Below are 27,944 nucleotides of genomic sequence, written 5' to 3' on the forward strand. Positions count from 1 at the left end.
TCACAAATAGAGGAAACTGGTTACCACCCACAAGGAAGTTGGCGTGTTGCCTTACGCTTACAGAGGCCAGGAGAGGATGTTGGATCTCCTGGAAGTGGAGTACAGGTGCTTGTGACGCACCCAATGCAGGTACTGAGAACTGAACTTGGGTCCTCTGAAAAAGCAACAGGTACTCTTAACCACTGTGCCATCTCTCCACATATACCCCTCCTTTTTAAAAAAGAAGACAAAGTTTCATATAGCCTATGCTAATATATAGCTGAGGATGACCAAGTGCACTATTATAGGGGTGTGCCTCCACATGTGGCTTTGTTTTTTTTTCCCCCCCATTTTAATGCAAAAGTAGCCTCAAAGTGAACTCTGAAGACACAAAACAGCTGAGGCCAGAGGCACTGATCACTGCTTTATTCCAGGGAGCATAGTCAACTGCACTGTCTTCCCTTCTTCAAAAAGAACAATCAGTCCCCAGGTTCACAAGCAAGGTAAAACTTAGGATTCTTCCATGTAGCACACAGAAGCCCAGGCAGGCGTGCACACACCCTCCCATACACAGGAGCCCAAACAGGCGTGCACACACACCCCACACACAGGAGCCCAGGCAGGCGTGCACACACACCCCACACAGGAACCCAGACAGGAGTGCACACACACCCCACCCAGGAGCCCAGACAGGAGTGCACACACACTCCACACAGGAGCCCAGGCAGGCGTGCACACACACACACACACACACCCCACACACAGGAGCCCAGGCAGGCGTGCACACACACCCCACACAGGAGCCCAGACAGGAGTGCACACACACTCCACACAGGAGCCCAGGCAGGCGTGCACACACACACCCCACACACAGGAGCCCAGGCAGGCGTACACACACACCCCATACAGGAGTGCACACACCCCACACAGGAGCCCAGGCAGGCATGCACACACACCCCACACATGAGCCTAGGCAGGCGCGCACGCACGCACACACACACGCGCGCACACACACACACACACAGGAGCCCAGGCAGGCGTGCACACACACCCCACACAGGAGTGCACACACACCCCACACAGGAGCCCAGCCCTAGTATACATAGCTAGTTCCAGGCCAGACAGGGCTGTACAGTAAGACCACATCTCAAAAAAATAAAATGAGTAAAAAGGTTACATGTGTTTGGGGTTGTAACTCAGTAGTAGAAGTAGAGTGTGCGCTAACACATGTGAGGCCCTGGGTTTGAATCCCAGCATCCTCCTTGCAGGCCCCCAAAAACTTCAATCAGTAAAATTTAAAAACTGCTCAAGAAAAATAACAGGCACACGGCTCACCTTATGGAGAGCTCGGTGCAGAGAACTTGCCTAGCATGAGACCCTGGATTCTATCCCTAATGCCACACAGACAATTATACCAATGAGATTCAAAATTTGCACACTGCCAAGCATGATGGCAGATATCTGTAACCCCAACACCGGAAGGATAGGCAGGAGGGCTGCAAGCTTGAGGTCAACCTGAGCTACAGAGCAAAACTCTACCTCAGAACAACAAAACAAACCTAAATTAAGAATAAATAAGTTTTCTTTTTTTAACCAAGGCCCCTCTCTCTAACGGGGCTATAGGATGTCTAGTGGGGCCAGCAGGAACAATGAGATATGGGATGCTGGGATGTCAAAAAAATCTCATCAAGGCTCAGATAATTTGGTAGCTTTAAAAAGCTTTAGTGCTAAGCCAGGCATAGTGGCGCACGCCTTTAATGCTGGCACTCGGGAGGCAGAGGCAGGCGGATCTCTGAGTTGAGGCCAGCCTGGTCTACAGACTAAATTCCAGGATAGCCAGGACTACACAGAACCCCTGTCTTGAAAAACCAAAAATATTTAATTTTTTTAAAAAAGGAAAAAGACTTCAGCCCTGCTATAGCTCAAAAGAAAAGCACAGGCTGTGGGTGAGAAGCCAAATTACTTGGCTTTGGTAGGTTGAATCAAATGGTGGCTCAACCATACGAATGACAGCATGGGACAAAAAGCTTAGTTAAAATGAGTTCTGACTCCATCAACTTCTGTGATTTCAGAGAGAAGCCATGGGGTGGAATCAGTCCTCAGACTGTAGCTAAGAATGGCTCTGGCATTGGCCCCATCAGGGTTAGGCAGCCAAGTGCACCTTTAAGGCAGAGCTGACCCATCAGGCTTGGAAGCAAGAGACGGAGAACAAGTTGTCAGAGGATTTCTAGTAAGACCAGAGACACAGAAGGCTAACTAAAGTCGATTTAAACAGCCTCCGAAGAGAAAAACCAGAGGTCTCATAAAAGGAAAAAACAAAAGCAAAAAGCCCCAGAATATCCGTAGAAGGGCAGATAAAGGAAACAGAGCAGTAGGTCAGATGCATGCAGACGCTCGCTGCGGTGGCTCTTCGTCCCACAAGGACTGTGCGTCACTGGATCCCAGCAGTTCTACATGAAGGTCATCTTCTTCCCCCAGATTCAGTGAGATGAGAGTCCAATCCAACTTCACCGATCCACCAATCCACGGCCACAGCTCCTTAGCTGACCCTCTTCCCCGAGGCTCTCCACTCTGGAAGGATGCTCCTGTTTTACCGCCAGGCTCGATTGAGGAGTTTCACCTGTGCCAGCCTCTTTGTGATCATGGTGGCAAAAACCAGGCCAAAAAGGACACTGCTGATTAGCACATAGTCATAGTCATCCTTGAGGACATCGAACTGCTTGGACGGGTAAACTCGAGTTTGGTAAATGTCCAAACCATAGGCCACAACCTGAAAGACAGACGGAATGAGAACTGGGAAAGAAAGGTAGCCAGTGAGTCACCAGCACCTCAGACTCTGTCAGGAAGGAGATGGGATCCTCAGGGCACAAAGCCACACTGCAGATGCCACATGGGGCCACTCACCAAACAAGTGGACTCCAGGCCTGATGGTGCTGTGTAGATGCCTCGCATTCGAGAGACTGTCTGGTTATAGTTTATGAATCGCTCTGCGTGGATCTGGACATCTGGAGAATACGGGATCAGGTTCTCCTCTCTGAAAAACACAGCAGAGGGACAGGAACTCTAAAGGCTGCTGTAATGGGATCTCTTTCATGGCTGCCCTTCCTGGGACCTGGGAAGGCTCCAGGACACACATCAAACCTTGAATCTCCTTTGAGAAGTACTTGAGTTAGGTCGTATAAACGGAGCAAATGAATGAACGGTGAAGGGCTATACGGAAGGCCAGTTGGAGAACAAGGTTAAGCGCCAATTTGATAAGAACATATAACACAAGCCAGGCATGGAGTTGTACACCCATAAATCCCAGCATTTAGGAGGTTGAGATAGGAGGACTGCCTCAAGTTCAAGGCCAGCCTGGGCTAGTGAGCTACCGTCTCAAGAACCAAACAAAGGAAACCTGACACAGCCATCCGGCCCTGCACACCAGAGGGAAGTCCTGACAATTCAAACCAGCACCCTGGACCACTGGCGACTCCTGCTCTTCAGACCTGTGAAGTCCTCAGTTCCATTCACCCTCAGAAAGCCTGACACCCTTCTAGCTCCACCCCCTTGCCTGCTCCAAGCCATCCTCCTCTGTTCCTCCCACTGCCCACTTCTGGGTATCCCGAAAAGATTTCAGAACATAGGGGAGGAGACAGGCCCAGATGGTAGGGAAGTGTTCTCTCTAATGGTGAACAATCGAGGCGTTCCAGGCCTCCTCCCCGGTCTGCCCCTTCCTCACCTTCTTCCTCCCTAGGCCTCTCTCCACCCTTCACTGCTCCAGGTGTGTGCCCTCCTACTCAACAGACAGACTCCAGGGCCTTGGTGCTGCCCCCTCTGCCTGGAGAGTCTCCTCAGGTACCACAGGGCAGGAGCTGCACCAACCACCTTCAACACCTCTCCCAAAGGAGTTCTAGGCCTGATCTCCAGTTCTCCCCGACACACTCACAGCTGTCCTGTACTCTTTTCCAGTCACTTGGCTTGTTACTTAACGTCAGTTCCCACCGAGACATCAGCTCCAGGAGGTAGAGCGAGCTCACCGTCATTTGTGCACCTCGCCCCCGGCATGGCAGACTGAGGACTAACACTCTCAGCAGGCCTAAGTCCCTGACAGTCAGACCCTCCTGCCCACAGCTGTCTCACCTGCTTTGTTCCGTCGGGATCTCAGGACGCCGGGGATCCAGCAAGGCCTTGGGGAGGGAAAGGATCGCTCCAGAAGGCAGCCCAACTGCACAGGAAGAAATGAAGATTCACATTTTCTAATCCTGAATGAGGCCATAGGTGGCTGTGAGCCATGCCCTGAAGCACTGCCCCTAGTGAGGTAGCAGGTAACTCTTACACCTGCCTATGACCTTGAGGTACATGGCCCTGGGGTGTGGCCACTGGGGGGGGGGGGACCCTTAAGACCTGGGATACAAGTATGCGGTGCTCTCTTCGCTATCTCCTGGTTTGGGGTTACATAGAAGTTTACAATTAAGAGTTTAAAATAGCCGGGCGGCAGTGGTGTACACCTTTAATCCCAGGACTTGGGAGGCAGAGCCAGGCAGATCTCTGTGAGTTCTAGGCCAGCCTGGGCTACAGAGTGAGTTCCAGAAAAGGCGCAAAACTACACAGAGAAATCCAGCCTCGAAAAACAAAAAAAATAAAAAATAAATGATATCAGAGTCAGGCATGGTGATGAAACCTTGAATTCCAGCACTTGGAAGGCAGAGAGAGGATCTCAGGGATTAGAGGCCAGCCTGGTCTACATAGTGAGTTCTAGGACAGCCAGAGCTATGTCTGTCTCAAAAACAAACAAATCAGGATGCTGGGTATTCAAGAGGTGGAGGTAGGAAGATTAGGAAGGAGCTCGAGGCTATCTTGGGCCATGTGAGATCCAATCTCAAACAACAACAAAGAATGACATGCAGAGTCAGACACAGAAGGACAAGTTCCATACTTTCTCTCATACGCAGAAGGACTTAAGTTTCTGTGTGTGTGCCGAGGTTATAAAAAGTAGAAAGAGGACCACGAAAGAAAAGGAAGAGATGGTGGGGGAAAGAGAAAGAGAGTCTGGGGAACTCCACGCTACATGGAAGTAGAAGATGGACTTTGTAGAGGGAGGGAAGAGACCAATAGAGGGGAAAGGGCATAAATAACAACAAAGAATAATGACACATTATTTTGTATGCTAATCTAAAAATATATATATATAGCTAAAACAAACAGACATTAGGGATGGGTTTCTGAGCTGCGAGAAAGCACCAAAGAAAGGAAATGGTTCATGAGAATCAAGGACTGAGCAAAAGCCGTCAAATCTGAACTAAGCAAAGAGAAAGAGAGCCTAGTTTCTGCTGGCAGTGCATCCCCACTTCAGTGTGAACCAGTCTCAGCTGGCAGTGCATCCCCACTTCAGTGTGAACCTGTCTCTGCTGGCAGTGCATCCCCACTTCAGTGTGAACCTGTCTCTCTGCTGGCAGTGCATCCCCACTTCAGTGTGAACCAGTCTCAGCTGGCAGTGCATCCCCACTTCAGTGTGAACCAGTCTCAGCTGGCAGTGCATCCCCACTTCAGTGTGAACCTGTCTCTCTGCTGGCAGTGCATCCCCACTTCAGTGTGAACCAGTCTCTCTGCTAGCAGTGCATCCCCACTTCTGTGTGAACCAGTCTCTCTGCTGGCAGTGCATCCCCACTTCAGTGTGAACCAGTCTCTCTGCTAGCAGTGCATTCCCACTTCAGTGTGAACCTGTCTCTGCTGGCAGTGCATCCCCACTTCAGTGTGAACCAGTCTCTCTGCTGGCAGTGCATCCTCACTTCAGTGTGAACCAGTCTCTGCTGGCATTGCATCCCCACTTCAGTGTGAACCTGTCTCTGCTGGCAGTGCATCCCCACTTCAGTGTGAACCTGTCTCTGCTGGCAGTGCATCCCCACTTTAGTGTGAACCAGTCTCTCTGCTAGCAGTGCATCCCCACTTCAGTGTGAACCTGTCTCTCTGCTGGCAGTGCATCCCCGCTTCAGTGTGAAGCCCTCCTCCCAACACTCACTGAGCAAGTGCCGGCTGGTGATGCCACGCTCCGTGATGGTAGCCTCCATAGCACTGATGGAGGAGGGGAAGATGTAGGACTGCTGGAGGACCTGAGGCAGCTGGGGACGGTCTAGGGAGCTGAAGGCAGTGGCATTATACTGCTCAGTGCCCTCGTAGAGCTCCAGAGCGGTCAGTTCATTGCGCCGAGCCTTGGAGTTCCAGTACTGGTACTGTGGGCAGAAGGGGAGGCAATTTGGGTTTAGTGCTGAATCAACTGAAAAGGGAGGTTGCACTACAAATGCCATTAACAGCAGCTGCAGACCAGAGAGGAAAAGACCCAGTTGTCCCATGCTCGTCTTCCTTTTTGCAATTTTACTAACTTCCATGACGGCTTTGTCTAGGCTGTCCAGTGTTGTCCATGACATAGGAACTGCCCATGTTCTTAGGAGTCATAGTAGCCACCCTCTGGGAGCTTATGAGGTGCACTGTTCTGAGCTAGCCTGGAGGAGACTACTACTGTCCTTATCTCACAATGCAACCAAGAGCTCACAAGATTAGTTCAGGGTTCTACAGTCAGGAATGGGAAGAGCAGAGCTCAAGTCCAAGCAGTCAGATCTGACCCCCAGGTCCCACCCCATCTGCTGCTTTCCAGGGAGCTGGGATATTGAGAAAGCAAAGTGGCTGCTGTTTCTGGAAAGAACCTAAGATTCGGGGACCTTCTGAGCTCCTCTGTGTCCCTGGCAGTGACTCCTTACCACCACCCAGTTCTCTGAATGCACGAGGTGGACGGGGCCCTTGGCCTTCTTCTGCACAGAGGAGTGGACAATGCGGCCAGTGACACCATCAATGAGGAAGATGCCAATAAAGGTGCGCTCATGGTGGACATCCGTGCTCTCTGTCACCACCGCCAGCAGGTTGGGGTTCAGACTCTAGGGAGGGAAACCACAATGACAAACTTTAGGAACCATGATAGCATGTCATGATAGCATGTCACGTACTTGGATCTCCTGTGAGTCCTGGGGCCTGAGGCCAAAAAGGAGCTCAGCCACTTGGCAAAGGAACCAGCATTGCAGAGCAAAACAGCTCCCTATGTAGTTTCTCAATTCAATGTTTGCTTTAAATATTCTGAGGACTGGGGCCACACTGAATGCCTTGCATGTCCCTTAATCCTCTTCAAAACCTTATGATACAACCCCCCCCCCCCCCCAATGGAGCTCTGAGGACCAAAGCCAGCTGCAAGTGCCTTGTCTGCTGGGTCATCTAGCTCACCACCACCCCTTTCTTTTGAGACAGAATGTCACTATGCAGTCTAAGCTGGCCTTACATTTACAATCCTCCCACCTCAGCCTTCTGAGTGATGGAATTAAAGTGTACCACCCTTCTCTAAGGTAGCTTGTTACCCACAAATCACCTGATGGACTGATTAACCTTGAACCCCAGAAGAGTGTAGTCATACCTGTACTATTAATAAAACTAGCACTGGCCGAGAGGGCCACACAGCAAGCACTGGGAGAAGATGAACAGCTCACATGATGTCCACAACCAGCGGAGGAAGGTATATTTGTTAGGCTGGGTACATAGCTGGGTGGCAGAGTACTTTTCGTAGCATGCCAGAAGCCCTGAGTACATCTACAGCACACACACACATTTCACAGACATCAATACACTTCAACACTAACTCTCCTTAAAGCCTTACTTGGGCCAGTGAAATGCCTCGGCAGGTGAAGATACTTGCCCCCAAGCCTCCTGTCAACCTGAGTCCAACCCCAGGACCCACAGGTGGAAGAAGACAGCCAACTCCCACAAGCTGACCTCTGACCGCCACACCCATGCCACAGTGCATGCCCCATCCCCACATATACAGAATAATAAGTAGGGCATGTCAGCGCACACCTTTAATCCCAACACTCAGCGGCAGGGTGATCTCTATGAGTTCAAGGGGAGCCTGGTCTACAAAGTGAGTTTCAAGCCAGCCAGGGCTATATGAGACTCTGTCTCATAAAAAATAAATGTAAAATTATACACATCAATAAATAAAAACCGGCCTTCCTCATTGCCAGGCTGCGGCATACCTTATAGAGCACACTTCGATCCCCCATCACCCGGCCCTGGGAGTGCACGTGTTCGCTGCTGCGCTTCCCCTTCACCTTGACGACCCGCTGCACTTCTGGGGGAATGGTGAGCTCCCAACTCAGTTCTGTGGTGAGATCCTAGGGAAGAGCAAGAGCACTTGTGAGTGGGAGATAGGCCAGGGCCAGATATGGAGTCAGAGGCGTCCCACAGCTGACCCAGCCTGCAGTGTGGTATCTGAGTCCTGTGGACTAGAAGGACCAGGGACAGACTCGGCTTAGGCTGGATGGATAGGTAAGTCAGTGATGTACTTGCTGAGTTGGATTCCAACACCCAGATAAAGGAAGTCTACTGGTGGTTGCACTTGTAATCCCAGCATGGGGAAGGTGGAGACAGAAGGTCCCCAAGGGTTCACTGGCGAGCCAGCCTAGCGTACTCAGTGAGCTCCAGACCAGTGAGAAACTCCACAAAGTTAAACAACAAGGTGGCTGGCACCTGAGAGATGACATCCAACATTGTCCTCTGGCCACTATACATATGCATACATGTGCACTTACACCTCACACACATGTATACACACACAAAAGCAAGACTTGTAAGGAAGTTTGGAAGTCTCTGTTTAGTAAAAAAAAAAAGATATAGCTGGGTCTACATGGTAAGTTCCAGGCCAGCCAGGATAAGAGTAAGCTCTTATCTCAAAGAAAGATACTAGGCCCAGTAAGATGGCTCAGCTGGTAAAGGGGCTTGCCACCAAGCCTGACAACCAGGGTTCAATCCCTGAAACCCACATGATGGAAGGAGCGAAACAATTACTGCAAGGTGTGCTCTGAGCTCTGATCTCCACATGAGTGTCATGGCATGTGGGCTCATGCTTGTACACGCATATACACATACATACTTCCCTATACTCATACAGAATAAATAAATGTAATTTTTTAAATTAGAAAACAAGAAAGGGAGGCTAGAGAGATGGCTCAGTGGTTAAGAGCACTGACTGCTCTTCCAGAGGAACTGGGTTCAATTCCCAGCACCCACATGGTGGCTCACAACTGTCTGTAACTTCAGTTTTGGGGACCCAACACCCTCACACAGACATTCATGCAGGCAAAATATCAATGCACATAAAATAAAAATAAATTATTTTTAAAAAAAAATAAGAGGGGCTGGATTGATGGCTCAGCAGTTAAGAGCACTGGCTGCTCTTCCAAAGGACCTGGGTTCAATTTCCAGCACCCACAGTAGCTCACTATTGTCTATAACTCCAGTTCCAAGCGATCCAGTACCCTCTCACAGAGTATATAAAGGCAAAACCCTAGCGCACATTAGATAGATAGATAGATAGATAGATAGATAGATAGATAGATAGATAGACAGATAGATAGATAAATCTTTTTAAAAAAAAAAAGAAAGAAAGAAAAACACTAAAGCAAGGAGCTGGGAATGGAGCTCAATTTATAATCCCAGAACTTAGGAAATTGAGACAAGAGGATACCATGAGTTCAAGGCCAGCCTGAACTACACAGTAAGATCCTGCCTCAAAATAAACAAATAAATGAGTAGAGTTTCTGAAAAAAATAATGAAGCAGAGCTGGGCAGTCAGTGGTGATGCACATCTTTAATTCCAGCACTCAGGAGGCAGAGGCAGGCGGATGTCTGTGAGTTCAAGGCCAGCCTGGTCTACAGAACAAGTTCTAGGATAGCCTAGTCTACAGAGCGAGTTCCAGGGCAGTCAGGGCTGTTAGACAGAAAAACTCTGTCTCAAAAAAATTTAAAAAAAAAGAGAGAGAGAAAGAAAGGGGAAGGAAGGAAGGAAGGAAGGAAGGAAGGAAGATCTAAGCAGAAAAGACATTAAGTGAAAATGCAAATAAGTAAAATATAGATCTGTTCTCTTTGAGAAAGACATAATTTTATGAGACATGTAGATGCATGTGTCCATACAGCTATGCTTACAGTATCCCCAGCACACAGCAAACAGCTGGCAAGGACAGCTGGGAATGGGATACAGGGATGTGTATATTTGCTCAGGGGATCTTTTTACTTTCTTTCTTTTCTTTTTTTTTTGATAGGGTCTCTCTTCATATGCTGGCTGTCTTGGAACTCACTATGTAGTCCAAGTTATTTTACACATGTGGGTGTTTTGCCTGCATATATGTTTGTGCAGCACAGGAGGTCAGAAGATTGTTAGATTCCCCTGGGGCTGGAGTCACAGGTGGCTGTGTTGCCATGAGGGTGCGGGGAACAAACCCAGGTCTGCTGTAAAGCAGCCAGTGTTCTTCGCCACTGAGCCATCTCTCTGGCCCCTCTAATATTTTTAATAAAAATGTTATTAATAGGGGCTCGAGAAATGGTTCAGTGTGGTAGTATTATATTCCGCAAAATATTGTGTACCCTAATAAACTTATCTGGGGTCAGAGAACAGAACAGCCATTAGATACATAGGCTAGAAAATGGTGGCACTCACGCCTTTAATCCTAGCATTCCAGAGGCAGAAATCTGTCTGGATCTCTGTGAGTTCAAGGCCACATTGGAAACAGCCAGGCATGGTGACACACGCCTTTCATCCCAGAAAGTGAGCCTTTAATCCCAGGGAGTGAGGGCAGAAAGCAGAAAGGTATATAAGGCGTGAAAACCAGGAACTAGGCTGGTTAAGCATTCAGGCTTTCGAGAAGCAGTTCAGCTGAGATTCATTTGGATGAGGACACAGAGGCTTCCAGTCTGAGGAAACAGGATCAGCTGAGGAACTGGCAAGGTGAGGGAGCTGTGGCTTGTTCTGCTTCTCTGATCTTGCAGCATTTCACCCCAATAACTGGCCTCAGGTTTGATTTTATTAATAAGACCTGTTTAAGATTCATGCTACAGTTCAGTGGCAAACCACTATCTGAAGCAAAAACACTGGTTGCTCTTCCAGAGGACCCAGGTTCAGCTCCTAACACCCACATCAGAAGGCTCACAGTAGTGTGACTCCCAACTCCCAGGGGCTCAGCATTCTCTTCCTACATCCACTGGCACCTACACGCATGCCCTTACATGAACACATATACACGTGATTAAAAATAACAGCAGAGATGCAGACGTGGCTCCAAGGGTGGGAGCACTAGCTGTCCTTCTGGAGGACCTGGGCTCATTTCTGAGCACCCACAGGGCAGCTCAGTAGTCTGAACTCCTATCACAAGGGATCTAATAACCTCCTCTGGCCTCTAAGGGAACCAGGCATGCAGGTGATACACAGACATATATGTATGCAAAGAAAATAATAAAAATAAAACTTAATTGTTTCTCAGGCTAAGTATCATGATCTTATTTTTTTACATCTATTTATTTATTTGTGTATTTGTTTGTTTGTGTGTGTGTGTGTGTGCATGTAGAGGTCAGAGAACAACCTGCGAATGTTAGTTTTCTCCTTCGAGCATGTGGGTTTGAGAGACAACGCTTAGATTGTCTAGCTTTGCAGTGAGTACCTTTCCCTGTTACCCTCACCATCTTACTTCATAGACATGAAAACAGGGCTGCAGACATAGTATGTGCCAGATTACAAAGTCAGCAAGCAATGAAACTGAAGTACTAATCCCAGCAGCTGAGTCTAAGCGGCTGATTGCTGCTCGTGCTTTACCTCTCAAGACATATTAAAGGACAGAAGAGGAAGGCTCTCTGGTGACCAAACACCACCCAAAGTTCCCTCTAGGTAGCCCTGCTACCAAGGCCAGCCTACTGTGAACTTCAGAGCCAGCATGCATGGATACTGGCAAGGGCTGAACCCCTTCAGAGCCAACTGACCCATTTCTGGAAAGAGAGTACAAAGCACATATTCTGTTGAAATTTGCTTTTGTATAAATGCTCATCTCAACCCTCACCCGTGCCCCCTGCCTCCAGCCTCAGAGCAGCATGACGTACCCTTTCTGGGCTTCAGGATGTATAGGACACCACTATGTGCTGCTCTACCCAAAGCACTGAGGACTAAGTCCACCACAAAGTACCTGCCCACCCAGTGTTGGGGGATATTCAATCATACTGTGAACCCCAAGTTCGTATTTGTGTTAATTAAATAAAATTAACTTTGGGTCAGGAGGCTGAGCTAGCAACTAGTTGACAGAAAGTAGTTATAGAGCACCAGAGGGCATCTGGAAGAGAGAGAGATGCACCGGAAGTAGTAGGGAGGGGTTTGGAGTATCAAGGCTTTGTTTGGTGGAGTGGAAGGATGCTCTCTTTCAGAAACAAGGAAAGGTTAGCTAGGTTTCACCCCAGCCTTTGAATCTCGAGTTTTATTTATAAATCAAACAATAGAGATTTAGGTGAAGCTACCTTTAGCCTGAATGGCCAAGCCAGTGCCTGTGGGAACAGAATTCCCACCAGGCTGCAGCCTGAGCAGCCAGGCAGCTGCCAGAGAAGCAGGCCAGTAACTGCGGAGTGGCAATTGCTGGCTAAAATAGCAGTAGATTAAGGCTAGGCCACTGTGCCAAAGTTAAAACAACCCAGTGTGAACAAATGGGAGCCTTTGAATCAGGCATCAGGGCCACTGTAGCCAAATAGCAGGAAAGACCCCCAGTGCCTCACAAGTACAGCCAGCTGCTTCTTCCCTACCTTCCGAAGCCGATATCCACTGAGCCGCCCCTGCTCTGCATCCACCAAGTAGAAGAAGATGGAGGGAGCAAGTTCATGTAGCTGTCGCAAGACATTCCGAGTAGCTGGAAAAGCTGTGACCTTGAAAAACCCAGATAGCCCAGCAGTGTTACAACAAGTTCAGAAACCTTGAAGCCCGTTTCTCAAGAGCCATTAGTGCTTGCCCACTGAAGAAAGCTTTAAGCATAAAACAGCGAACCATAAAACCAGTCACTGGATTTATTTAAGGCTTAAATAAGGTTCTGTTAAGAACTTCAGTGTTAGCCGGGCCGTGGTGGCACATGCCTTTAATCCCAGCACTCGGGAGGCAGAGCCAGGCGGATCTCTGTGAGTTCGAGGCCAGCCTGGGCTACGAAGTGAGTTCTAGGAAAGGCACAAAGCTACACAGAGAAACCCTGTCTTGAAAAAACCGGGTCCTGTACTCAGTGCACGAGTTGGCTGTTTGAAACCTGGGGCTTATACAGAGACACTTGGCTCAGCCTGGGAGAAGGGGACTGGACCTGCCTGGACTGAATCTACCAGGTTGAACTCAATCCTCAGGGGAGTCTTTGCCCTGGAGGAGATGGGAATGGGGGTGGGCTGGGGGGAAGGCAAGGGGGGCAGGAGTGGGGAGAACAAGGGAATCCATGGCTGATATGTAAAATTAAATTAAATTATAAAATTTAAAAAAAAGAAAAAACCAAAAAAAAAAAAAAAGAACCTCAGTGTTGCTGGGTGGTGGTGGTGCATGCCTTTGATCCCAGCACTCAGGAGGCAGAGGCATGAGGATCTCTGTGAGTTCAAGGACAGCCTGGTCTATAGAGTGAGTTCCAGGACAGCCAGAGCCACACAGAGAAACCCTGTCTCAAAAACCAAACACCAAACAATTAAAAGAACTTCGGAGTTAGGGGCTGGAGAGTTAGCTCAGTGGTTAAGAGCATGGACTGTTCTTCCGAGACCATGGGTTAAATTCTCAGAATGCATATCAGGGGACTTAAAACCACCTGTAACTCCAGCTCCAGGGGGATTTGATGCTTCCAGCCTCTACAGATACCTGCACTTTTGTATGTGCACATACAAACACATAATTCAACTAATAAAAAAAGAAAAAAGACTGGCCAGGTGTAGTGGTGTGCTCCTTATGAACCTAGGTGCTCACCAGGGCAGTCATGTTGCTGAGGGTGGCCTGACGACAAACGTGCTGTGTGGTGTGTGGGCCACCTCTGTCCCAGTGCATGTCTGACACCCACCCCATACCCAGCTCCACACAGAAGACCTCATCCCCCCCAAGACAAAGCACCTTGTATTCATCATCCACCAACAGCAGCACCTTGGCGTAGTCTTGATCCATGACTGGGAGAAGCAAGGACTGCAAGATGGGGCGCTTCAGCACTGGGGGAGCCACCTGGCTCCACTTACCAAAAATGGGGTTGAAGACAAACAGAGAGCTCATTCCTGTTTCCTACAATGGGCAGAAAACAGTCAGATTCCAACACAGAAGAAGCAATATCCTACAGGTGAGCCTGGGATGCTGAGGACCACGAGGAACTCCCTGCTTCCTGCCATCTTAGTGGAAAGTAAACTCTTGACTGAAGATGACTGGTCCCCTAGGCTGATGTGAAAAGGGAAAGGCCTGGACTGATTCTGGCTCCAACTCTAGCTAAGAAATGGGCATGATAAAGATCAAATCAAAGTCAAGACCAGGCCATCTTTAATCCTAACACCTTCAGATCTCTGCAAGTTCCAGGCCAGCTTGGTCTATATAGCTAGTTTCAGGCCAGCCAGAGCTACACAGTGAGACCCTCTCCCCCAAAAATCAAGTCAAACATAATTCAGCAATCTCAAAAAAGGATCTACCAAACCCGACCTCACAATACAGTTAGAATGAATCCATGCAAATCCATTAAAATTCTAGAGGCAGAAATCACAACAGCTTTGTGCCCCGTTTGCTCTCATAGAGAGGAAACAGCCACTTAGCTCTCAGGGACAGCCTCGCTGTGAAGGGAAAGCACCGGCTGAAGGAGGAGGACTGGGCTCCCAGCCAGTTAGTTCCACATCAGAGCTGGATGGTTCCTCCACCCAGGCCAGAAAATGGCACGAAGAAGACCTCCAACCCAAGAGCTTCTCATAGAATGCCCAAGGCAACACATGGTGGCTCCAGTCAGCATCCCTGGCCTCACCTTGTCCTTCACCAGCAGCGTGCACTGAGGCGGGTGGGGAAAATGAGCAGTAGTCCTCTGGACCATCAGCTTAAAGGAGGAGTCTGGCTTAACATTGGGCAGATACTGTTTCCACAGGATGGTGCCAGAGCTGCTCTCAATGCCAAAGAGCTGGAAGATAAACAAATACTTGACTCACAACTAGAAAGAAACGGAAGAATTGAATCAGTTCTTGCAAACTGGAACAAAGCAAGTCTGCTGCCTGTGCCTGCACCTGACGTTTGCTTTCTAGGGCTCACATGCTCACCTTGCCTGAGGCTGTTACCATCACCATCATCTTCTGCAAGTTGAACTCATCTCTGGCCAATGTGTCGATGTTGATCTCATTTTTAATCTGGCTTCGGGGCTTCCGAGCATCGTAGAACATTTTCCAGAGGTGGGAAGTCCAGGCTTGGAGCAGGATGAGCTGAGATGACAGACGTTTCAGGAACATGCCCAGCAAGCCGTCTGGTGTTGGGGAAGAGGGAAGGCATTCCCATCAGACTAGGAGTCCAGCAAGAAGATGTGTGCTTTCCCAGGAGGGACCTCTCCCTCTCCTATAGAACCTTCCAGTCATTCACACTCCAGGCCACAAGTTCAAGGGGCAGTCTGTGTACGATGCCAGCGGTCCCACACTCTGGTACAGCCATGCACAAGCTTCCAAAACCCCCTTACCTGGCCTTAGGACTTCACCTGCCTAGAATCTTGTAATAGGAGACCAAGAGGTAAGGAATCAGCCATGCAGGATGTAGCCATGCTGGGAAGACCAGGGAAAGGCATCTTGGTGCCACAGCAAAGCCAAAGAAGTGTGGGTCTCAGGTGCAGTGGGAGCAGGTGTATGCATGAATGGTGCTTCCATCTCCCACTGCTTCATCCTACTTTGTTAGCCTGCTCCCAGCATCCCTTCCTGCTCCTATTGCTAAGGCCATCATTCTCCCTTGCCCCAACTCCATTGATGAGGCCTCTCCCTGAAAGTGTCCTCCAACAGAGATGTGACAGGTGCATGATACCACGGTAAGGAGGAGGGTCTTGGGAGTCTGACAGGCTCGAAATGAAATCCAGGCTCTAACCCCTACTGCTGTGTGACCCTGAAAAATGTGCTTAACCTTTGTGCCTTTGGTCCGTCATCTATTAAATGGCATGCAACTCAGAGGCTTGTTACAAAGAACAGATCCTATGACATCCACTCGGGATTGTGTATGGTGCCTGGTGCGTGGGCAGTGCTCCTTGAGAGTATTATCTTTAGCCAGGCAGTGATGGCACACGCCTTTAAATTCCAGCACTCAGGAGACAGAAACAGGCGGGTCTCTGTGAGTATTCTCTTTGCTCATCTCTTTTCTACCAACCTCAACTCAAGGAGAGGCAGAGAAGCAAGTTACAGGCAAAGCAGTCCACACATACACGGTGTGTGTCTTACTGATGCAAGTCAAAAAAACAATGAACCACAGGCTAGCCATGTGGGCAAGCAAGGCACAACAGGCAGCAAGAAGAGGATTTACCTTGAATCGCTGGGTCCAGCAGCAGAAATAGATAGTAAAGTCAAATTAATTCTCAGCTTAAGAAAACGTACAACATCTAGCAGCGTACCTCACCCAGAAGCCCTCAACAGCTGCCTACTGGATAGCTGCTGGCTGAAGAGATTGGGGGGGGGTGGAGAACGACACTGGACTGAAGAGGAATGAATCAAGTTTATCAGATGGCCATCAGTGGAGTCACTGCTGACTCAAGAGAACACAGGCTATGTCCAGTCAGGCCTCTCTAGGCCCATGTGGCTGGTACATTGGAGACAATGGGTAGAAGTGTCTGACACGGAACCTGACAACTTCCAGGCCCTGGCCAAAGGCATCACCACTAACTATAAAGTAAAGACATTTTTGTCTCAGGATCACTCACTAGAGGGACTCAGTGAAACTGTAGCTGCAGAAACCACTGATGCACTGAAAACTAGCCATGGGACTCCTTCAAAACATCAGGCTGAATCAGAAACCAGGGGCACAGTGAGGTCCATAAACCCACCTAACCCTCCCTGGAGCAGCCCTGGGTTCATACCTGCCTTCTTGCCAAATTCTCCTTCCAGTTCAGCCTGTGCCCCAGTCAGGGGGAGGTCCACCATCTCCAGGCACACCACTTCAGCCAGGGACTCCTCTCGGCTCCACAACACCACCTTCCCAGCTACAGGAAACCAGTTTGCAAAAGCTCAGCCTGGCTCCCTAGTCCTGAGAAGACTTTTAGAGGGGGCACAGAGTTCCAGTCTTATGTAAAAGATCTCATGAGGCTGGGGTCAAAAGTCAACTGAGGAAGATTCTATATCTCATTTCATGCCCCGAGGAAATGAGAAAATTCTCAGGGTACACCAAACCTGTGCACAACCTGCCCCCCCACCCTCACACACACCTCTCCCACACATGACTGGAATTCAGAGCAGGCAGAAACACAAATGGCCATATGGGGCACTTACCTAGCTGCTGCAGGAACAGCTGCAGATGGTCCTGTGTCTGCACCAAGGCCCGGTAGCCTACCGAGTCATCCTTCTTCAAGAACACCTGGATGTACAGCTATAAGCCGAACAGTAAGAAGCCAAATGGCTCCAAGGCATCGGACCCCAAAGTTCAAAGGGTTGTGAGTCAGCTGAGGTCCAGGTCATGGCATGATGTGATGTCTAGACAATACAGCGATCATCTGGACACCAGCAAGAAAGCACACATTCTTCGGAGTCAACAGAGCAATGAGCTGAGGCTCTCTCTGATCTGTCCACAAAGGGCAGTACTTATGGGACTGTCATCCCTTCATGCCTCAGTTGCACCCCACAAGGTGAGCAGGAGGCCAGGACAGAACCAGCCCAGAAGCTGAGGGACACAATTCAATATCCCCAGAAGAATACTGGGTAAGACAAGTACATACGGGGAGTCAATCTGGAGTCTGAACCCCAGCAACATGTCTTGCTAGCTCCATGACTCAAAATGCCCTGGGCCACCATTCACAAACCAGGTCAGTAAAGACCAATCCACAAGACTGCCAAGATGGCCTCTGGATTACTGCATAAACAAAAAGGGCCTCGTGCACACCAACAGCTGGGCAGAACAGCAGCAGTAGGCTGGAGAGTCAGAGAACTCGCTGCTCTTTCAGAAGGCCCAGGTTCAATTCCCAGCACCCACATGGAAGCTCCAACTATCTGTAACTCCAGTACCAGGGGATCAAATGTCCCATGCACTCATGTGGTGCCCACACATACATGTAAGCGAAACACTCATGCACATAATGACAAACAAATCTCAACAGCGGCGGCGGCAGCGGCAGCCGCTTTGCTGTAATTTATAACCAGGCAGTGGAACTAGGAGTCTTGTTCTGAAAGCCCTAATCCAGGGCCACAGCTTTGGCCCAGCCCAAGGGGACGAAGCCCACAGAACAGGGTGAGAAGGCCAAGGTTGTCTGTCGCTTACCCGCTCAGGACGAGTGCCCTTCTGCTCCAGACTGAAGGAAATTGCAGTGTCTAGCAGTCGCCGACCTGTCTCCACTAAGTAGAGGTTAATGGTGTAGGTTTGGTTGAAGCAAGCCGGAGAGTCCTAGAGGTATACACAGCACAGGTCAACAATAGACTCCCCTACAGTGTGTCTAAGGGCAGAGCAAATCCCCTAGAGAAGGGACTAGGCCGGGAGGGAAACGTGCATAAGAAAGTAAAGAGCCAAATCCTACGGCAGAAACAAGGTTTCTGACTGAATAAATGACATTACAGCTACAGTGTGCACTCCAGAAGGGAGCCCGAAGCCGCGTGTGGCAGCACACAGATTTAATCACAACACTCGAGACAAGAGTCAGGCGGATGGATCTCTGAGTTCAGGGTTAACCTGATCTGCAAAGTAAGTTCCAGCATAACCAGGGCTACACAGAGAAACACTATCTCAAAAGACAAAATAGAAAATAAGAAAGCCATTGGAGCAAGATCCAGGATAGCCAGGATTGTTACACAGAGAAACCCTGTGTTGAAAAACCAAAAAAAAAAAGTCAGCTGTGTATAACTACTATGTGTGTACAACAACCATATACATCTCGGAAAGGAGCCAGTATGTACAATGACCGTGTACATCTCAGAAGGAAGACAGTGTGTACAACGACCACATACATCTCGGATGGAAGACAGTGTGTACAACAACCATGTACAGGGAGGCAGAGAATTCCCAGATTGGTGTTGACTGTGAATGAGGAAAGAAGGGAAAAGCTCAGACATGAGGCCACAACCAAGACCTGTGCCTCCTGTCAGGGCCTTTAGTGCCACCAAGTGCACTACAGAATGCCACCTGGCTCTGCCAGCTGTGGAGACCCCAGAGGAATGGGGAAGCCGAGGCTCCGAGAAGAAAATGAGGAGGACAGATCCCAGGAGTCTGCCTCCTCATCTTGCCATGAGCAAGGACAAGACATGTCACTTAACTGACAGTACTTGGACCCTTCCTGAAGCTGGGAACTCAAGGGGACCTGCTAGCCTCAGTTGATTTTGGCTTCCTTGGGTGGTCTCCTGGGTCCCCAGGTCTGCCACTCCACCCAGGAACACACCCTGCCCTCCCAATGCCATACCTTACCTGTGCCTTAGATGTCTCAGGGAAGCTGGGCGTATTCCCATCCCCAGCACTGCCAGGTTTTTGCTAGAGAAAAGAGACGTGAGGACACTCAACCAAGGGTTGCTCCCAGATGCTTCTGTCTCCTCCGTACAGGCAGAAGGCAAAGCCTTTTTATTTTTTTAAGGTTTATTTATTATGTATACAGTTGTATACAGTGTTCTGCCTGCCCGCCAGAAGAGGGCGCCAGATATCATTACAGATGGTTGTGAGCCACCATGTGGTTGCTGGGAATTGAACTCAGGACCTCTGGAAAAGCAGCCAGTGCCCTTAACCACTGAGCCATTTTTTCCAGTCCAGAAGGCAAAGCTTATCTCTCGTGCCCCACCCCCACAAGCCCAGCAGCCCTTAACAGTCTGCATGGAGAGTAGGGTGGCCACACTGGATCCCAATCCTACTGAGGAAGAGACTGTATGGAAAGAGAACTCATCTCTCTACAGCCTCCCACTTCTGTAAACAGGTGGGTGTACCCCGACTTCTGACTGTAAGGGTTCCCAGCAGAGGTGAAGAAGTCCCAGGTGCTAGCTGTCATGCATGGTACTCACTTCAGTTCGACAGGTCATGACTGCAGCCACTGTCTTCTCTCCGGTGGTGGCAAAGCTCACGAGAGTGGCCTGTAAGGAATGTCAGGTATCAGCTCCCAGACAATGGGATTGAAGGCAATGTGTCCCAATTCAAAGTCCTGCCTCCTCCCAGCTTTGTCCTGGAAGACCTTCTGGTCCTGGCAAACACACTGCCTGCAGTTACCTGGGGGAAGTTTTTGAGCAGAGTCACGGCACCGTGGTCGTAGTGCAGCAGAGCGTAGTGGCCTGGGGACAACTGTAGGAAGAACTGGGCCCGAGAAGGAGCCACTGGGCTGGGCTGCGTGGGTAGCACTCGGGGCTGGAATCCACTTCCAAACTCTAAGTCAGGAGACTGGGGGAGGCAAGAAGAAAGGTGAGATGCTTGCCCCCTCCCAGGCCATCAGACCAGGACCTTCTGCCATGCTTTGCCAGGGAGCAGTACTAAACCAGGGTAGACAGCTCCAAAGACCATGGTCTGTACCCCGACAACAGCTCAGCCAGAGGCCTAACCTCTCCCCATGGCTGTCACAGCTCAGGAAAGCAGCAGCAACATCATAGGCAATCATGCCAGCTCCCTCCTCCCCAAGGTGACATCTCGGACCAGAAGAGCACCTCGTACCTGCAGGGGGATCTGCTGCAGTTCCCACTCTGTCTCCAGGGCCAAAGTGTGGAGGGAATGTGAGCTGGAGTCAGGGCACACCAGGACAGCCTCATCGACCACACCACAGGCCCCAGTGAGATGCTGCAGCCATGGAGTCCAAACCCTGACCTGTGGAGACATTTCACGACAGACTCATGAAGATCATTAAGGTCCCTCTCAGCAAATCAACAGAATTGCTGCTGGAATCCCACAGAGGATCCCAAGCTCAAAATGCATGGCTGGCTGGGAGGTTGGTGGTACACGCCTTTAATCTCAGCACTTGGGAGGCAGAAGCAGGTGGATCTCTGTGAATTGGAAGCCAGCCCGGTCTACAAAGTGAGTTCCAAGACAGCTAGGACTACATAGGACCATGTCTCAAAAAAAAAGGCTGGTTCCTAAGAGGCTCTTCCTGTCCTCACCCACCTCTATCAACCTCCAAACCAGAAGTACTCAGGGGTTTCTTTTTGGTCACGGGGAAAATACACCCAATACCAGTAAATGCCTGATGGCTCAGAGGGGCGTCAGATGTGGCTTCCTGTAATCATTTCATATTCACCTTAGAAGAACTTAGAGACAGTGCCTAGATCTGAGTAGCTTCTCAGCCAGCCCTGAAGAACACTGTGTATTAACAGAGTGTTTTAAACACATGCTGAGGACATGCCAGCAGCAACAGACGAGCATCAGGAACACAAGCAGCTTTTGCAGCTGCCCTGCCAAGTTCCTTGGACCCCCATGCAAAGAAGGTCTGTACCAACTCCTTCCCTCCCACCAGGAGCCAGCTGCCCTCTGTACCTGTTGAACAATCTCTCCATCCTCCACGTTAAACTTGACCATGTTCACATGGCTGAAGGGAACGATGCCAAGGGCCCACACCACCCCGGAGCCGTAGGAATACACCATCTGGTAGTGGATGCTGTCACTAAGAGAGGAAAGAGAGAGCCGGGCGGTGGGGGCGCACGCCTTTAATCCCAGCACTCGGGAGGCAGAGGCAGGCGGATCTCTGTGAGTTCAAGGCCAGCCTGGGCTACAGAGCGAGTTCCAGGACAGGCTCCAAAGCTACACAGAGAAACCCTGTCTCGAAAAACCAAAAAAAAGAAAAGAAAAGAAAAGAAAAAGAAAGGAAAGAGAGGACGGGACCACCAACTTAGCCCTTAGACTTGAGCTTTCCCAGGGGCTTCCAAAACCAAGCCGCCATTTCCTAGTGAGACGCCACAAAACCCCCAGGGAGTTTGTTTGGCTCACACAGCCTTTGTTTCTAGGCTCTTTGCTGCTGCTGTCTGCAGTGTTAGGGTCAAAGCCAGGGCCTCACGAACGCCAGGCAAGTGCTCCACTACTCGGCTCCATCCCTAGCCTTGCTTCTGTCCTTAACTTGAATTGCTCATCAACATTTCAAACTGATATCACATACACTGACCAGACTGCCAGCTTTTCCTAAGTGACAGATGTGGCATGCCTACATGTATGTGGGGCAGCACACCAGTTGTCTGACTAAGGTTTTGGAGGTAGGCCACCTGGTTCCCCTGCAGTTCCCCTGTAGGCCCCATCAGGTAGGCCAGACTCTGGGGGGTTCTGTTCTTGGTCCTCTAGGCTACTGACTCTTTGGCGTGTTTGTTTGTTTGTTTGTTCTTCTTGCACCACCATGCTCAGCTAGCAACGTGGCTCTTTTTTCAGCAAGGCTAAGAATCAAATGCAAGGCCTTGTGCGGGCCAGGTAGGCTCTCTACCACTGGTCTGGTCCATGTCGCCACCTTAACTTCAGCAATTTAACTTTTGATCCCTGCCCTAAACTTTTCGGAAATAGTTGCAAGTGGCTGAAGCCAACTCTTGCTTGACCCTCTAGCCGCCCTGTTCTGCTGTGGGATGGTCTGTATGTCAAATGTGTTGCTGATTGGTCAATAAATAAATCACTGATTGGCCCGTGGCCAGGCAGGAAGTATAGGCGGGACAAGGAGGAGAATAGAGCTGGGAAGTGGAAGGCTGAGTGGGAGAGACACTGCCAGCCGCCATGATGAGAAACAGCATATGAAGATACCGGTAAGCCACGAGCCATGTGGCAAGGTATAAATTTATAGAAATGGATTAATTTAAGCTGTAAGAACAGTTAGCAAGAAGCCTGCCACGGCCATACAGTTTGTAATCAATATAAGTCTCTGTGTTTACTTGGTTGGGTCTGAGTGGCTGTGGGACTGGCGGGTGTCAGAGATTTGTCCTGTGGGCCAGGCAGGAAAACTCAAGCTACACTGTTCCTTCCTAGCTTTCACACTTTCAACCCCCAGGACCTCTGGAAATCACTTCGAGCCTCCCTCAGCCCCTCCCTGTCATTCTGACTCTTACCATGAAGAAAGAATCAGAATAGTGTGAAGTAGCAGTTGAGAGGCCCAGAGCACTGTGTGCGTGAGCAGGAGCAGCCCCCCATGTGGCAGCTCTAGTGCCCCAGTTTGAATTTTCTCTGCCCTACCAAGTACACCCCAAGTATGTAGCCACAGCCTTTCCACTCAGGCCCACACGCAAGAGTATACACTCCCAGGAGATGACAACAGGAGGGCACCTGGCCAAGCACCCTCGAGGAGATGGAGAGTGGGAGTGTTGTAGGGATCACGACAAGATAGTCATCACTTGGGAGGAGACTGCCTTACCTTTCTGGGAGATGTTCCACCCACTTCAGGTGCCCACTGGAGAGGTGATGGAGGGTGAGAGTTGTCTTCTTCAGAACTGCAATGTACCTCACTGACTCCTGCAGGCCCACCAGCCCAAGTGCCTGGAAACTAAGCACAGGTATGAGTGAGGGCCTTCAGCTAGAGTGGCTGGCCCCACTACTGCCGCTGCTGCTTGCTGGGTCAGAAAACAAACACACCTGGATGCCAGTGCTTGTTCTGTCTAACCTTGCCTCTACCAATTTGAGAATCTGCCTTGCCTAAGAACCATTTAGGCACACTGCCCTCATGCCCCCAAATCTTCTTTGAGTTACCTCTCTCTTTCCCTGGGATTTCACAGGACTCAGGAAATGCTATCACTGTTAGGCTTATGACCATGTCCACAACTGGGCAAGAACTTGATGTCATGGCTGTCTCACATGGACAGTGTTCTCATCACCTGGGATCTACCAAGTGCTAGTAACCAGTGAACTGTTATCGTCCCATGTGTAAGCTAAAGCCAACAAGCACACAGATTAATCTCAGCAAAGATAAGGCAGTGGTCCAAGCTGCTCAATAACAGAGAACTAAAATATGGAGTTTCAAGCATGGCGAAATAGCTCTGCAATCCCAGCCCTTACAAGGTAGAGGCAGGAGTGTCAGAAGGTCAAGGCCAGGACTGTCAAGATGGCTTGGCAGGTAAAGGCACTTGCTAAGCAAGGCTGACAACACAAGTTCAATGCCCAGAACCCACTCAAAGGTAGAAAGAGAGAAATGACTCCATGAAGCTATTCACTAACCTCTACATGTGCATTACGGCATGCACGCCCTCCCCACACATCACCCAGACAGAGAGACAGACCGACAGACAAACACACACATTCTCACACACACACCAAAGTCAGCCTCATCAGCATAGCTACTTTGAGGGCAGCTTGGGCTACATGAAACCTGTCTCAAAGCAAACAAACATAAGAAACATGGAAAGCTTTGTATTATGTTCTTTTACCTAGAACACAGCTATTATGGTAAGATTGGGGCAGTGTTCAAGAACAGAATAAACATTGTATCTAGTACAGAACTGTTCATCTAATAGGTGCTCAATTAACAAAATCCATCCAATTCATAGCTAATCCCATTTGTAAATAACATAGATATCTCAGTAAATAAACACATATGTGCTATAACAAGTAAATCAAGAATGGGCATCTAAGTCAGATGTGGTGGCACAAAAATCCTAGGTTAAGGGAGAGGATTCTTCAGAGTTCAAGGCCAGCCTGGTCTAAGAATTTCTAGGACAGCCAGGGCTAGGTAGAGATCCTGTCTCAAAAAGGGGGGAGGGGCATCTGGGGCTAGAGAGAAGGCTCAGTGATTAAGAGCACTGGCTACTCTTCAAGAGTACCTGAATTCAATTCCCAGCACCCACATGGTGACTGACAACCATCTGATAATCCAGTGGGGGGGCAACACCCTCTACTGGCCTCCACTGGTACTGCACTCATGTGGTCCATAAACATACAAGCAGACAAAATACCCATACACATAAGAAAAAAAATTTTCAAAAACAATAGGCATCTGATGTGCTATACCTCTTCAGTGGTCTCCAAGAAAGGGGGAAAAAAATCCCAAAGGCCCAGAGTTGTTGTCTATGCAGATCCCTTCACTCAGCCACAATGAAGCACACTTCTTGCCTACCTGCCACTGTCCAGAGTGATCTCCCAGTTCAGGCCCCCAATGTTAGTCTCCCAAGAACGCATGATTCGCCCTCCATTGGATACAGTGATTGCATCTGGAAAGGACAAAGACCACTGTCATTTCCCACACTTCCTCTGTTGTCTCGTAAGAGCCACGAGCCATGACCCCCACCCCCAGCTCATGGATGCAAACAGGTATGAAGCAGGTACCTGCCCTTCACTGTAGAAGCCCCCCTTCTCCTTTCCCCATCAGACCCTAAACAAAGCAAAGAATCAAGCAATGGAAGATGGCGCTGACCCCACAATGGAGACTGGGGGGACCTCTGCTTACCTTGTCCATGGACCAACATGGCATCCACAGCACCTTCTGCTGTGCCCTTGTCAACATGGCGCCACACTGAGAGATAAGAGAGTCAGGCGTTGCTGTGAGCGACTGTGACCCAACGAGACTAGGAAGGGACTGAGATCTTCATTTGCATAGCATTACCTAACTTTAATTAGGAAGCAGGGATACTACTAAGTGCTATGACCTAGACCACTCACTGGAGAGTGAGGGAGGAGGGGTTCAAGAGGTATTGCTTTTCCCATCTGGGCTCTCTGCCCCTCTGGTCCACTACCACCCCATGAAACATATAACGGAACAACAATAAGATAAACAAAATCTGGTTGGAGATGGCTCAGCGGTTAAGAACACTGGCTGCTCTTTCAGAAGACCTGGTTTAATTCCCAACACCCACATGGCAGCTCAAAACTGTCTGTAACCCCAGTTCCAGAAGATCCAACACTCTCACACAGACATACATGCAGGTCAAATACCAATACACATAAAATAAAAATTAAAACAAAACAATTTTTTTAAATTAACAAAACCTACCCAATTCATAAGAAGAGTTTATGAATTCTCTTTTCACAATCTAAATTCCTACAAACAATCCCAGCAGCAGGGATAACTGAACAGTAGTCATCCAAGCCTTTATTGCAAAACAGGATAGAACGTAGCTTTTGCAGTGTCATCTTACTAAGGACCTTTAGGATTGAGGACATTACAAAGGCCATTGACACAAATATACATCTTGAAAGATGGTAAGACTAGAGAAGAAAAAAAAAAAGAAAAGGAAAGAAAGGAAGGAAGGAAGAAAGGAAGGAAGGAAGAAAGGAAGGAAGGAAGGAAGGAAGGAAGGAAGGAAGATGGTAAGCCCTAGGTTAGTTGGACTGACTTCAGTCAGCTTCCCTCCAGTCTCCACAGCTCACTCACAGATCTCTCCAGTACGAGAATTTAATGCAGCAATCACATTCTTCTCTGTGGCCACAACCAACTTCTTGGATCCAGGGGAAAATTCCAAGGAGGCAAACTTGAGTTTCCCAACATACTGCTGTCTCCTGAGGAAGGGTGCAGGGGAACATCAGGGCAAAGTCATCACCACAAAGAGAAAAATTGCTGGGCTCACACTAGCACATCTCCCTCATCACATACAAGAAATGTGTGCAAATGAAGAGCTCTGACCATACCCAAGATTTCTGTGCAATGCACTCAGAAGCAAAGGTGATAGGAAAGAATTACCACCAAATAGATGAGAGATAGTAACAGTCTTCCAGCTGAGTGTAACACCTATTACTCAAGCAACATCCCAAAGAGTCCTCAGCCTAATTAACTTTTAGCTGCACCAAACAGACTTCCAGGTACATATGCTGCAACGAGAAATCCTGCTACCTTGGAGCACACGGAGCAAACATGGCATTTAGACTGCATCTCTCATTTAGACCACTGTGTTGTTTAGTTTGTTTTAAACGAGCTAAATTGGTAGTAGAGTCAAGTTTAGACTCGGTCATTTCTATGTGTATTTTCATGTGACTTTATTCTGCGTGTAGCCACCAAACAACCCTACACACTGTAAGGCAAATGTTATTGCCTTCATTTTACAGATGAGGAAACCAAAGTCCAGAAAGTCCAGGGCCCAAAATGAAGACCTTTTAAAAATACTATTGTTCAGCTGTATGTCAATTTCCCCAGGCGCATGCAACAGTTAAGCAGCCAAATAAATATTCCTTCCAACTGAAGCAAGCATGGCCGGAAGGAAGAGGTGAGTGAATGAATGTCTGGCTGATAAGTTTGGAGAGGACACTGTGCCCAGAGCGTCCCTCAGAGGGTAAAAAGAACTCACTTTAGAACCTCTAAGGCAGGAGGGCTAAGAGACAACAGCTAGTTTCCAGGAGGATGAAATTTCACTGGGGGCTAGTGACCTCTGACACCCAGGAGATCACAACTCTGACAGCCCCAGAATTGGATATGACAGGAAAGGAGGGAATCCGTGACCTCTGACCAAAACCCTAAAATATGCCTGGATGGCAGGGCTGGCTCCACTGCAGTGCAATCTGCACAGTCATATACGGGTCGGCTCAAAAGAGTTCCCTGGGTGCTTAATTTAATGATCTTGGGTCGCCGTCTTCAAATTCTTCGTATCTGAAGAAGGGACGCTCACGTTTTCATTCTGCACAGGGTGCCGCACTCATTCATTCACCTCTCCCTTAAAGGCCTGGCTGGAAGTTATAAACTCGGTCCTGCTCCATGGCAATCTCCCTCCTGCTAATAGGAGGGAGACAGATGCTGGGAAAGCAGACACCTACTTCCTGGAGAAGCGTCACCCATACGCACCAGTCAAACTTGCCCACTTGGTCTTCGTAGACCGCGGCCGCAGGAAGAAGCAGCGCAGCCCAGAGCCAGAACCCGGACGCCACAGCTGCCGCCATGATTGAAGCCCAAGCGCCGCCCGCCGCCATCCCGGCATGCACTGGGCCTCAAGCCCCTCCCCGCGGCGAACTCTAGAGAGGAGGCGGTGCGCGAGGCACTTGGAACGCTCAGGGCTAGGGAGCCGCCGGGATTGGAGGGACTGGAGGGACTGGAGAGATCTGGAACCTGGGCCAGGTAGTGGCCTTCCAGGCACGGAGCAGAGTGCAAACGGGGAGACAGCCCGCCTCAGTT

At 49.3% G+C, this 27,944-nt stretch overlaps 1 protein-coding gene across 2 annotated transcripts; it reads right to left on the reverse strand.

Annotated features, from left to right (window-relative positions):
* Positions 1 to 390: 390 nt before the first annotated feature.
* Positions 391 to 27,872, reverse strand: Emc1 (ER membrane protein complex subunit 1). 2 transcript variants are annotated; one of them, XM_052715407.1, is made up of 24 exons: positions 27,618 to 27,872; positions 26,220 to 26,344; positions 25,296 to 25,361; positions 24,966 to 25,059; positions 23,274 to 23,402; positions 21,431 to 21,557; positions 20,618 to 20,767; positions 20,183 to 20,350; positions 19,981 to 20,049; positions 19,400 to 19,462; positions 18,266 to 18,388; positions 17,284 to 17,380; positions 16,875 to 16,997; positions 16,325 to 16,333; positions 15,094 to 15,293; positions 14,808 to 14,957; positions 13,928 to 14,089; positions 12,610 to 12,729; positions 8,034 to 8,171; positions 6,717 to 6,890; positions 5,981 to 6,191; positions 4,102 to 4,186; positions 2,884 to 3,013; positions 391 to 2,749 (listed from the first exon to the last, which is right to left on the reverse strand). In XM_052715407.1, exons 1-24 carry the CDS (start codon positions 27,740 to 27,742, stop codon positions 2,570 to 2,572), a joined length of 3,018 nt encoding a protein of 1,005 aa, XP_052571367.1. In that variant the 5' UTR covers positions 27,743 to 27,872; the 3' UTR covers positions 391 to 2,569. The 2 variants fall into 2 exon arrangements, with proteins under 2 accessions (XP_052571367.1, XP_052571366.1); XM_052715406.1 differs by lacking the exon at positions 16,325 to 16,333.
* Between the last annotated feature and the right edge of the window lie 72 nt (positions 27,873 to 27,944).

The sequence above is a fragment of the Peromyscus californicus genome, unplaced genomic scaffold (genome assembly GCF_007827085.1).
Source record: "Peromyscus californicus insignis strain IS unplaced genomic scaffold, ASM782708v3 Scaffold_5__1_contigs__length_169319896, whole genome shotgun sequence".
Classification (NCBI taxonomy): domain Eukaryota; kingdom Metazoa; phylum Chordata; class Mammalia; order Rodentia; family Cricetidae; genus Peromyscus; species Peromyscus californicus.